The sequence below is a fragment of the Haliaeetus albicilla genome, chromosome 10 (assembly GCF_947461875.1).
Source record: "Haliaeetus albicilla chromosome 10, bHalAlb1.1, whole genome shotgun sequence".
Taxonomy (NCBI): domain Eukaryota; kingdom Metazoa; phylum Chordata; class Aves; order Accipitriformes; family Accipitridae; genus Haliaeetus; species Haliaeetus albicilla.
The window spans coordinates 24,597,491-24,610,693 of NC_091492.1; the positions used below are offsets into that span (position 1 = coordinate 24,597,491).

The 13,203-nt window shown below is 48.5% G+C and overlaps 1 protein-coding gene across 1 annotated transcript in view; it reads right to left on the minus strand.

Annotated features, from left to right (window-relative positions):
- The window catches only part of LOC104322330 (putative PIP5K1A and PSMD4-like protein), a 35,057-nt gene extending 22,145 nt beyond the window's left edge, over positions 1 to 12,912 (minus strand). Inside the window, exons 1-4 of the mRNA XM_069795494.1 lie at positions 12,840 to 12,912; positions 6,003 to 6,044; positions 1,839 to 1,873; positions 970 to 1,059 (exon numbers count right to left, since the gene is read on the minus strand). Coding sequence (XP_069651595.1) covers positions 970 to 1,059; positions 1,839 to 1,873; positions 6,003 to 6,044; positions 12,840 to 12,897 — 225 coding nt within the window. The 5' untranslated portion in view covers positions 12,898 to 12,912. The remainder of the gene's footprint in view (positions 1 to 969; positions 1,060 to 1,838; positions 1,874 to 6,002; positions 6,045 to 12,839) is intronic.
- Between the last annotated feature and the right edge of the window lie 291 nt (positions 12,913 to 13,203).

The window sequence follows — 13,203 nt, forward strand, 5'->3', positions numbered from 1 at the left end:
CACAGAGCCACAGGGCCAGGTTGCCAAGGAACAAGTATTTTTCTCTTCTATTAGCCAGCACAATCAGCTGAGCAGCTGACTGCCTGTTTACAATCACTTTTATAGGGCCAAGAATTTTAAACAACAACTTACCACCCCTGGAAAAGGAGGGGATGGAAAACAGACAGATTGTCAATTAGTATCATTCCCAGATAAATCCCTTGCAGTGCCCCACCAGGTTTCTGGGACCCTTGCAAGGGACATTGGCTCCTACTTCTCTCTTCTGTTACTGCTGTCTACACTTCTACCTCCGAATTTGCTGGGAAACTGAAAGCCAGATCCCAATCTTGAAGACACAAGCAGTTTCAAAAAGGGCAGTATAACAAAAGGTGGCTTCTGTAGAAACACCATTTGAATTCCTTCCTTCAACTCCGACTCCCGACAGACAGATGGATTAGAGATTTCGGACCAGAAGCTTCACTTACACTAAGTGGTAAAATGCCCATATCAAGCCACTACCCATTTAATCTACATTCTAGAAGTCAACCTTGCTTCAGAGAAAGTCGGCCCAATCTGATGAAGTCCAACAAACAGGAAGCAGCATCCACAAAATACCCACATTTACAGGCTTTTTAAAAATACCCAAACAATCTCCCCTTTGTAAAGCAAATTCCAGTAATGCCACAAGATCTATAGAAACTATTGTGCCCAAAGAGCACAGAAAGCACCCAATAAGCTAGAAGAGGCCTAGGAAGTGTTGCTAATGGGCAAAGTCTAAAAAGAGTGCCCTTTTTAGAAGGCTACAAGAGAAGCTAGGAAGCACATATTCAGTTCTTTGGCTCCCTTCCTTTGAGATCTCCTTCAGCAACTGTCACAGACATTACTCACTGTCTAACATCAAACCTTGTGAGACACGCTGCTGCTCTGGAAGGCACTTGCATTGCAAAGAGGAGAATAACAGCCAAATGAGTTGTGCAAGAGGCAACTTACCTTTTTATAGGTGGTCTCGCCTGTGGAGTCCACTCCTCTGTGCCCTTTCTTTATCGTCTGTGAGCCTGGCTGCCCAGAACCACCTGGCATCTGGGATCGGAGTAAAAGATACAAGAACCAAGGATGTAAAACCCAATGTCTTAGAGGCCAGTAGCTACCAAGAACCACCTGGCATAATTTTGCTATTCTCAAAGATGGAGCCTGTGAAGCGCACCCTGGTGAAGCCCCAAACCCCTGCATGCGCGCAAAATGAGAACGTGGTACAAGCTGGCCTCTAGGACAGCAACAGCATTGAAATGCCTTCAAAGAACCAACTGACTCCTGTGTGATTGAGGCTGGACATCTAATTAGAAACACCTTCATGCAAGACCACCTGGAAGAGTTTGGGTTTTTCCTAATCACCATCATCACAAAGAGATTAGCTCTAAGCAAGTCTGGACCAACTGCAGCTGGTCACCGTGCGTTCTGCCAGTAAGGCCGAATCTTTAAGGAGACATTTTAGGAAGGTGGCAAATTCTACTCTGATTCATGCCACAGGAGCTCGCTTGACTCATCATCTTCTAACACATGCAGTTGTTAAATGGTGTTTCTCAGTCAAAACGAGTTGAACATCTTGCTCGCGGCAGGAGATCTATGGTGTTTTGGTGGCACAAGAATTGTTCAGTTCCAGGACAAGCTGGATTTTTAAGCAGAGATCCCCTTGGTAAGGAGAAATGCTCCAATTTCCCAAATGAGAACCTGCAGCTTACTGTACTTACCGCTGCCTGGTTTACCCCTAACTTGAATGAGATTGGAAAAATAGCAGGCAAGTCTAAAATTATTAATTCTCTCAGCCAGGGAAAAAACCAGCTTGTCGGTCAGAAACTTACCTCAGGGGTGAGTGATTTTTTGAAAGTAGATGATCCTGTCAAAAGAATAAAGCCACACTCAGAAAGGGTTAATCATGATTATGCATCACAAAAAAGCCTGACACACCACCTTGGTTCAAACGAATATTAAGGCACCTGAAAAAGCACTGACTCACGGCTGATTTCTTCCTACCTTCTCCTCTTACAGCAGAGGGGATTTTTGTCAAGCCACAAGGAAATGCTATTCTGCTTACCACTTGCCAGCCAAACTCAGTTTTGTGTCAGTGTTACCAGCTAGGGTCTGCTCTGCCCCGCTCAGCTGGCTTCCAGCACTCCTCTGGCTGGGCACAAACACGCAGGACCACCTTCAGAGGTGGTATCAGCAACTTCCCTGCCTTTGATGGACTTGTATGGCTTTGCAGGATTATTGCCATCTATTAATTAGAACTGGGAGGGCCAAATGCTCTGCAGTGTTTCAGTAGATGCGCTGACCACGCTTTATCTTAAAATTATTTCCAGGACCTTTTATTAAAAGGCCCAGAACACCAACCCTTCCGCTTGAAGCCAAGCCTATGGATTTTCATAACCACCATGGAGTTAAATTATCTGCAAGGTGATGTACTAACTTTTACCTTTTAGGTCTGGATTCCCATCTTGGGGTTTTTTTGGATGCAGCAAGGGAAAAAAAGGCAATTGGATGACACTGCCCCTCTGCGATGTCTGTCTACACCACAAAGGCACCAGCCAGATCGAGCCCAACACCGGTGAGGCCAAGAGCTCCCAGGACAGGGACACTGCCCCTGCCAGGCAGATGCATAAAACAGTGATGTGCTTTCTGCCTCCAGCCCAGAAAAGCAGACAAGCTCTTTCATTTTGTTTTTCTTTCTGCTTCAGACACAGCAACTGATTTTTTCTTTTTTACACAGGAGCCATGACCACAGCCTTATAAAACTGCCCCCACCCAAAAGCAACACCCCCATCGTACCAGGGAGTAAGCACAGGGTTGCTTCCCCCAACATCCAGTAATTGTTTTAGCAGATTAAGCATTACAACATACAATCCTTGCAGCAGTTCTGGGTCCACCCGCCGCTCGCCCAGCAGAGAAGCCCCTTCTGCTCGCCTGTTACAGGCGGTGTAAAGACTCACACTGTGATTTCATCAAGCACTACAGCTCTACAAAAACTGCATTTCAGCAGAAGGAACAGAGGTACTTAACAGCAAAATCCAGCAGCCTTCTGATCTCCTAATCGAGTGATCAAAGTTCTCATTTCAATACATATTAAACAAGCAAACAAGAAAAAAATCTGTGACAAACGCTTTTCACTAAACAAAGCAAGCACAGAACGACTGGCTCCAACTGCCTTCCCACCCCCTCTCATCTCCCTTTAAAGACAAGAAAGTTTGTCCCAACAAGCTCTAATTTTTGCATTTGAAGTTTCTCACAGCTGGCTGTCTTCCTCCTCCCCCAGCACACTCGGGGCTCTTTGGAGCAGCTGCCCCACTTCACCTCTCAGAATCATTTAGGTTGGAAAAGACCTTTAAGAAAAGACCCTCTCACATACCTTCCCTCTTCTTCTCCCCACCAGCCCAGGTTTGGGAGCATCTCCAACTAGAAGGAATCTCCTGTGACTTAGTGTGTTACAACAAAACCAATAAAGCTCAACTCCATCACTTCATCAAAAGGCTTTTGAACCTGCCAAGATCCAGCAGGACACAGGGATGGAGGAAACATCCCGGGCATCACAGTATAACACCTGTTCAATTGCAATTAAGCCTTTTTTTAAAGCAAGTATCTGTAATTACGTAGATTAAAACATCTAAAAGCCCCATGATTTAAGCAAATCTGAAGCAGCACCGCCAGCCTCATCACCTTGGAGATTCACTGTGTTAGTATTTAATCATCCGTGCAAAACTGTGTTCCACTAGGATTTAACTAAAGCTCTTTCGCCAGAGGACCCAGCAGCAGATCTTCTCTCTGCTGCTTTAATCACACACAACACACATTAAAAGCGAGAATATGCAATGAGACTTGGTTGGAAGAGCTAGCATCCCAAAGCACGTCTAGTTTGTCCCCTGCAATACCATGGGGTATCCTTATCTTAGAGGTGTCACTGTGATTTTAAGGAAGACGTACAGCATCCCAGCACAGACCAGAGCATCAGCTTCACCTTATTCTCTTCCCCCACTGCCCCAAGACCACAGTGCCTCAGTTTGTCCTTTCACATAGCGATTTGAGAAGCAACAACAATGATCCTCCCAATCAGGCTGGTTACAAAGAAAGGGTGAGTCAACAAGGGAAAGCTGCAGCCTGTGGTCAGAGCATTGGTGCGGCCACAGCATCACTCAGCTCCCAGCACACCCAGTTTCCGCAGCAGGAAGCTCCCCATCCCTCCCGCTAGTTTCCAAACGAGTTTGTTGCTGACTGGGAAATAGGTAATTCCTGTTTGACTGTGATAAAAAACGCCTATTCACGCCCAAGCGCAAGGATGAACAGATGAGGTCTGCTCGGCTCCAACTGAAGCTACGTATGGGTCTATTGTGTGTCCTCCTGCAAAAACAAGCTCTCTTGATTATCAAAAGTGTTACTAGCTGAGGTCAGAGAACAAAACTCAGAATTTTCCATATTAAAACGTTTCAGTTATCTCCACCTCTTTTTATTGCTATGTAAAGGCAGTTTTGTGTCACCCCACACACACACTGCTTGGTGAACTGAAGGTGTTAAATTCCATGGCATAAACGTAACAAAATGAAATTATTTTTAAAAAGCTGCTATTTCTGGATCTATTTAAATGCCTCTTTAAAATGAAAGAATTCATCAGTCATCATTCTGACCCAGACTGACAACCGAAAAAATGGCTTGAGACACCTAAACAATTAATTCTGGCCAAAGGAAACAGATCAGTCCTGTCCGAAAATGAATTCATGATGTCCCAAAATGTTTCCTTTTTTCTTTCTTTCGTGATTCTGTGAGCAATCCCTATGGGTGATTTCAGAGCATTCCTCAGAGCTGTTTACTGGAAGCTGAATCAACCTAAATAAATAGCTGTCTGCCTTCCGCCAGCCCTAGCTGTCCAGGATTATTTTCAGCCAGCAACAGATAGTAGTATACTCTTACCAACCATGACATAAAGGCTAGGGAAAAAAAAAAAACTAAAAAGTTGTGGTGATGGCACCTGGCCAAATGGTTCAGACAAATATTTCACTGGAAGGAGTCTGTAACAAGGCATTTGGGCCAGATGCTCACTTGTCTAGCAAATGAGCATGCTAATTTGGTATAGCCAGGACAAATACTCGCTTCACTCTATTTTTAAATAGAGCTGCTCAGACAGATTTTAGCTGTGCCTCATGTTTTAGACAAAAATAAAAAGTGAAAACATTAGCACAGCAAAACACATCGTCAAGCTCAACTCCCCAGCGCCTGAGCAGGGCAAGCCGAGCGCCAGGACACATCACACTGGCATGTGCTGCCCTTCCTCCCCACTCCTGCTGCTGACTGCAGGGTTTATCTCGGCCAAACAAGCGGCCAGGACAAGAGAGGCAGCTGTTTTTTTCCCAAACAGGCCCTCTTAATGCTCAAAAATGGGAATGTTCTCCCTCCTCACCTGGACTCTGCCTGCAGGTGGTGGCACCATCAACAAGAGCACTTCTGCACATGCAGAAGTCGCTCACAAGCCCAAGCCTTAGACCTACCAAACACTACCTGGAAGACGTGTAGTATGTTGGAGCCTCCATGGACACATCCAAGGCGCTGTCTGCACAGAAATCCCCCAACACATTTTTTTTTTTTCTCTGCCTGCAAATCCCCCCTCAAAAAGTCTGTTGGGATGAGTTGTCCCCCCCAATCCAAGGCCAATGGCTGCAAATGGGAATAGCAGCGAGATTTCTTTTCTTCAAAGTGCAAACCAGGCAGAAACCAAAGCAGAAAAGCCCCACTGGAACAATCCTGCTGGTGCACACAGGGATGCGGAGAGCTGTTTAGATGTCAGGAGAGCGCTTATGCAACACACTTCAATAAAATAGCAGCTTTTGTTGAGAGCAGTAGCAGTTTATTTAGGGGAAAAAACACCCACCAAGTTTTGTCAGTCCTCAAAAGCCAAGACAGTTACGTAATACAGCATTTTGCTGCTGGTTACCAGAGAGGAAGAAACCATGCTTTTTTTAAGTACATATATGCAATACATCTACCTCTTCGAAATGACATCACCGAGCAGCACAAAAAGCTGAAATCTATACGAGGAAAAACAAAAAGGTTATACAGTCGTGGTGGTGAACTGATACTTCAGCTACTTGAAGAAACAAGAGATATTTTCCCCAAGAAAGTTAAAGAAACACAAAAAGAAATCCTATTTCCACTAGTTAAGAAAACAAAGGTCCAGACTTTGCAAGCAAAACACTTCTGAGCAAAGCACCTTAGTTGTGCACAATAAAAACCTCTTCCACAGCTCTGGAAGATAAGAGCCTGAGTATTTCATTTACTTCTCTCAGGAAGCTCTTATGGAAAAATGCAGAAGTCTGGCCTGAACTAGGAGTCAAAGCCAACGCTCTTAATCACAGCAGCTGGAGATGGAAGAAAACCTATGAGATCACACAGCCCACCCCTGCCAGCACAGAACACGGCCCTCCAGAGGAAGATAAAACACTTACAAACACTTGATCTTGGCCAGAAGGCCAAGCAGTGAGTAATAATTTTGAAATTCTCTGCATCGATAGATTTGTTCCGATAAATTATGTTAAGGACATTAAACCAATGGCATCAAAGCTGCCATAAGAGAGCTCGTGAATTCAGTTTCTAGATAAAGAGCTCTTGCACACTGTAGATTTCTGTTTGGGGGTTATCTTTCCCATCACCATTAGCAGTCAGCAGCTGATGTATGCATGACTGATTTTACTGCGCTGGATTAGCGCATCTTCCTCTCTCTCCCCTACACTTCTTTCACAAGCCTGTTGATGGAGGCACAGGACAGGACACTCCTGAAAGTCACTGGATACTGCTGACGTGTCGGGAAAAGGCCCAGGGAAAGATAGAGGAGAGTCAATCTCTGTAACGTTATCTAGTCACTTCTCGCTGCTTTGCAGAAACAGTAAACCCTTCCTCAATCTCTCTTCACCAGCAAACTGCCAAGTGCTTTTTGAGGAGGTCAGCACACCTAGCCATGGAGAAATCAAGCAATTTTTTAATCCAAGAGGCCAGGGCAGAATTAAGAACAGGTTTCCACGCACAAGGTTAACAGCATTTTCTAACTACCCAGAAGAGAGCTGAGGCCAGGCATGACATCTAGAAATCTATTTAAAAAAAATAAAATAAAACCAACAACAAAAACAAGCAACTCCTCTGCCTTCTGCAGAGGTGAGCAGAAGAGGTGCTCATCAAAGGTGAGAAGAGAACATACCAAAGAGGATGGGGTTTGGGTTTCCACCTCTATCACCTGGAAGTGGGTGAGCACAGGATAGTGCTCACATCAGCAGACAAGAGCTGACCTCACTGAAACCCTGGATCCACCATTTGGGGCTTATCCCAGCAATTCCACAAAAAGATGTGCTTCACAGCAACTAATTATTTGGGCGTGCCAATCCAAAACCAACACAACTCACCAGGGCTGGGAAGAAACCTGCTTTCCTTTCTGTCTCATCAGCACAGCAGACCTCAACCAAAGATCAGTGGTCACAAGACCACTGACAAACAAAACCCTTTCTAAATGTGCATGGAAACACAAATCCATCTTGATGGACAATGAGTTACTCTCTCCACTGAAAAACATTTGAAATAAATAAAAACCCTTCAAGGCAAATAAATGAGACTCAGATGCATGATGTCTTCAGCAGCAGAGAATGGAGACAGCCCACGGACCAGTAGGCAGATGGCAGGACTAAAGGGTGGAAACTCTGAAGACAAGATGACAGCAAGCGAGAAGTTTCTAGCATCTGCTCCTGACTCCCGGCCATATTTCTTCCCCCACCATCCCTCTCCTGAGACGAGCCCTTTGGCCAGAGACCTGCCCTCCTGCTCCCTGAGAAATACCAACTCTGAGTTAGAGCAGACACGCAAACTTTTTGGTCCTCGTTATCGAGCTGCTTGCAAGTCAAAGAGCACCATGGAACTGCAAAAATCACAATTAAAAGAAACAGCGAGCAAGTTCAGCAAAACTACCTTCGGCTTCAGGGAAGGGGCTAGAAATGAGGCACATATGAGCAAGTGCTAACGCAGCCGGGCGAGACGCCGGCCAGCGAGTATTCCTAGTTTTACTGTGAACCATACGGAAAAGCAATAACATCTCAGGGATAAGAGGAATGAGGTTACCTCAAGTTTCCCAGAAGAAGAGGGGGCAGACTGATTTTTGCTGAAGGCATTTTGGACAAGACCACTTTCTGGAATATTTGATGGCAACTCCTGCACCTGCAACCTGTAGAAAAGCTGGGGAGATCCTCCTTCCCTACAGCAGTGTCTTCTGGCACGTTAGCTTTGCACAAGGTTCTGCCATTTGAAAATTAATCCTGCTGTTCGCCAAAGACCATCGATTTTACAGCTCTGCATTACTCCTGCTTTCCACCAAAACAGTGATTTAAAATTTAAGCCAATCCCTGCTCCCAGACAGCAACACCTATTCAAGAAACACAAGGGCACCGGCCTTTCCAGAGTGTCGATGAATTTTAAGTCCAGCTTTATGGCTATCGGGAGCTACTTCGGGGATATGAATCCTAACGATAAATGCTCCAAGCATTCCTTTTCCAGGCTGCTCTGCAAACATCACCAAGCACCGGGAAGGGAGTGTGTCAACAGCCCCTATTCCAGCTGAGCGATTGCGGGACTTGCTCAAAACCGACCCCAGAGGGAGCTGGCGACAGGGAAACCAGAATTAGCATCCTGCCTGCTGCGCCACCTTCTTAATTTGGGGGGGGAAAGATAAACAATCCTTTCCCAGAAGAGTAAGATATAGGTCAGATGTAAGGTATCTTTCTGCCCTGCGAGCGCTCTGCTTTTTAAACATGGCAGAGTCTACAGGGATGCGGTGAGATAATATATTTAATCACCGCTATTACATAGTAATCAAGAAAGGACAAGAACAAGTACGATACCTTGTTTGGGGGAAAACGAAGCCCTGATCCTGGAGAAGGAAGCTCTGGGTGACCAGAGGGAAGCAGCGCAGGCAGCATTAATTCACCTCCATCTCAAAAAAAAAAAAAGGCTTTTCAACCCTGCAGGGCTAACAGGGGTGGTGGGGAGGAGAAATAAAACACCAAGCAGCCCCTTTCAACAATACATGCTGGAGGGAGGGAGGAGCGGCTTTTACTTTCCAAAGGGAAATTCAGTTATAATTCAGGAAATGTAATCCAGGTATTCGGTGCCCCCCCCAAAACCACACAATCCTCACTCACTTTCTAGCTACTGCTTTGCCAGACGAGCTTCCCTCCAACAGACGAATCTCTCATTTATTTAGACAAGCTGGCTCCTACTTTTGTTCTTTGGACAGTAATCTTTTGCCTCCATCTTAAAGGAGCTTTGCCCCACACCAGGGTGGGCATCACCAGCACAACTCCCACGGCACCAAAAGGGACGGCGAGAGTTTGGGCGACAGGACCCAGCTGACGATACTAACCTGCGACACCCAGAGAGATTTCACAGCTGATGGTTGGGAAGAAGAGAGATTTTTATAACAGAGACAGGACTTGGAGTCATTTGACGGTCCTATTTTAAGCTTGAGGATGATGAGCCATTCAGATGTTTCTATTTAATAAACTCATCTTCCCTCCTGTATGCTTGGTCTCGGCGAGGTGGGATCAAGAAAGCTTTGCCCCTCTTGCAGGAATTTGAGGGCAAGGGTTGAGGGAGAGTCTTTCTGTAGGTTTTACACCTACATTAAGGGCTCAGCAGTTTGGGATCCTGCTCTCAGCTCGCTTCAGATGTGTCGGGATGATTTCCCTGTCCCCAGAAATGACTGAGCCATTTTGAGAGCAATTCTTTTGTCTGTGGACTCCAAGGAGGAGCCTGAAGCCAGGGTGACAATGAACTCTCAACTCACTCGGACCCATAATTATAAAGCAGCCACGGCACCCAAGGCACAAAGGGCCAAACAACTGAAATCCCACATTAGCATTTTTTGGCGCATGCTGCTTCAAAGCGAAAGCAGCAAAATGAGAAAACCTCTTTGGGTGTTTCCCCAGAGAGTTAAATACACGTTGAGGCAGGGAGAGGGAGAACCGCTGCCTGCCTGGTCTGGGAAGGGTTTCAAAATTATCCACATCCCCTTTATCTACACTGGATGATGCCAGTAATAGAGTAATAGTCCCCCAGGGCAAACTGCACCATGGGCCACTGAGGGTGACAGTGCCCCAAAAAGCCATGGCAGGGCTTCAGATAGTTTAAGGTTTACCATGGAGCAAAGCAAAACCTTGCATCCAAAATAACAACCAGCCTCCTTTTGTCCCCTGCCTTCTGCAGAGCTACTCCTCCAGCATCTGAGCCCTTCCAGCACCCATTTCAGGATCGCTCTCCTCAGCTCATGGCTCTCATCGTCCCTGGTTCTACCTGTTCCTTCCAGAAGAAGCAGAGGAACCAGGTCCCACCCAAAGCCTGAACACTGCCCGGGGCAGAAGGCGACCACCCAGAGAGGCCCCAAGTCTCCTGGAGGTGGGGCTGAAATCCGAGGTTTAAAGCCTGCACCATCAGGGATCAGCCGAGATGAACATGCGTCATGTATCGCACATGTCACACAGCGGAGGCTCTGTCACAACTAGAATTCAAATCCTGTGGGAAATGCACGTTAGCCAACACCTCGCTAGCTAGAGAAGCAAACAATGGCAATTATTCTACCAGGAAGGGAGAAGAGATTTGCTTGTATACTTGCATATTTTCTCTTAAGTAATGTTCTCGAAACCCTTCAAGCTTTCTGAAGCTGGCTCCTCCTTCTCAGCTCAGAAGATAAGCAAGCATGGGAGAATATCACGATCTCAAAGGAAGCCCCAAAGCAATAGAAAAAGACCCAGCGGTCTTGCCCCTGGACACTCAGCCCTGTGCTGAGGCACCTCAGCTGCCACAGCCAATAAAGACCCAAGCACTCTCTTCTTCCTCTCGAAACTGGCTTTATTGGACAGACAGGTACAACTTCCCCTGTGCCTGCTCACACAGTGAACAAAGATAAAGCAGGTATGTTGGATGTCCATCTTCAAAACTGCCCAAAAGACACAGCTAAGAAGCCAGAAAATTGAGCACATATGGACAACCCTGCTAGATGATACTTCATCAATGCCGCAGCAATAATTAAATTAATTTCTTTTACTGCGGTGCTCAGCTATCCGGCCCTAAATTCTTCTACAAGAGAAGTGGGGTAGCAGGCAGTAGGGCTTAAGGTGCAAAACACCAACATTCTGAGAACACCAAATGAAGACAAGGTTCAGACGCAAGTCTTCCTGTGCGTTTCTTCTTTCCTTGCTGTGGCTTGGGTGACAAGTGGGGTCACACTGACCAGGAAGCTTCAGCATGTTGCATTATAATAAATAAAAAGCCTGGCCACTCTCTACTAGAGAAGCTCAAGAAGGATGGTTGGATCTTGCCAAATTCAAATTTCAAGGTTTTGAGAAAGTCATTTTGGTTTCTAGCCACAAACTAGCATGAAGAAGCTAGTTTGGGGCCTGTGGAAAAGGGAATAGGGCTCTCGACTCCCTCAAGAACGCTGACAGACCTGTGAAACACTGGCAGGAGGCAGAGTCACAGGTTTAAGCACCAAAAGTGCCCTGTTTTATCCCAGACAAGGTTTCCACCCCTTGTTACCATCCCTCTGCGGGAATGAGGACGGTGCCCAGTTCCAATCCTGCATATTTCTGGTTCAGCTTGCATTTTGAATCAGCAGAGCAAGACAAACCCTCAGCTGTCAGAGGACTTCAGGACCTTCCCCTTGACTCTTACTGGTCCCGATTCTAGTCATCAAAACAAATCTAACCAGAAGATGTTTACGTTCCCACAATATCTTGCCTCCCACAGGTACCAAATGGCTTTGATGAGCTACCTTCGCCTTGCCCAACACCAGATGCAGCAGAGAAAAGGGAGTCTCTGCCAGAGAGATGCTATCCTCCCCCCTTCCCGGCAAGGTCCTGACTAAAGGAAGATATTTGTGCTACCCCCACCCATCTGCATGCCAGCAGCCACGTCCAGGGACCCGGGACCCACTGCCACCCCCAAGGCAGGTGACCTGACCCACGGCTCAGGCTCTAGAAATACAAGGGACCAGAGAATCAGGTTTCCCCTGGCACCAACCCCTCCACTCCCCCCCCCACATCACAGCACCCCTTCTCATGTAAACCAGTCCCCCCTCCCCAAGACCCTCTGCCCCCTCCAGCTACCCTTTTGTAGGAGAGAATTCAAGCCCCCCAGGCCCCCATTCATGCCTGGAGGATCCTCACCACACACCCACAGCCTCCTCCCCAGGAAAAGGTGAGCCCTACACCCACCTCCCCCAGCAAAAGCCCAACCCCAGCTCACCCCACGGAGCCCCAGCTCACCCCACGGAGCCAGCTGGGCTCTGCAAAGCCCATCCCACCCTGGCCTCGGCCCATAACCCCCCAAGTGCTCCCACACACCCTCCGGACTGCTCAGTCTCCTCGTCGTCCCACCCCCGGCTTCACCCCACAGCACCAACCGCCCTGAGAGCCCTTCCCCGGCTCGCGGCTTTGCCCATCTGCTCACCCCACCCAGGGCCCGGCCCAGGCCCCGAGTCCCTTCCTGTACACACCCGACCCCACGCACCCCACAGGCCTCCCACACACCCCCCTCCAGCTCCAACCGGCCCCACGGCCCTACTACCCCCCCCACCCCTTACACCCCCCAAAGCCCTCCTCAGCCCCACGCACCCCATGCCTCTCAAGCCTTCAGAGCCCCCCTCAGCCCCCCCAGAGCCTCCCCTCAGCGCTACACCCCCACTCCCCAGAGCCCTCCTCTCAACCCCGCATCCCAGAGCCCCCAGCCCCACACCCCCCGGCCCCCGCAGAGCCACCCCCGGCCCTCCGCCGGCGCCGGGCCCAGCCCCGTACCCGCCAGGCCGCCGCTGCTCCCGCTGCTGCCCCCCGACTCGGGCCCCGCCGACGCCATCTTGGAGTGCTCCCTCCTCCTGCGGCTGCCGCCGGCTCGCGCGCGGCACCCGCGCCCCTCCCCGCTTGGCTCCGCCCCTCCTCGCTATGGTCCCGTCCCGCCGGACCGCACCATCCGGCCGCGGGGGGGAGGGGCGGACACGCCGCGCCAGCACACAGAGCGCACGCGCAGTCCAGGTAGCTGTTCCCCCCCACACACACACACTTGGACTCGCCCCCGCGGACGCGACCACCCGGGGCGAGGGTGACAAACCCTCAGGGCGCATGCGCAGAGGGTGGCGAGGGCCACGGCCGCGCAGGCCGCTGT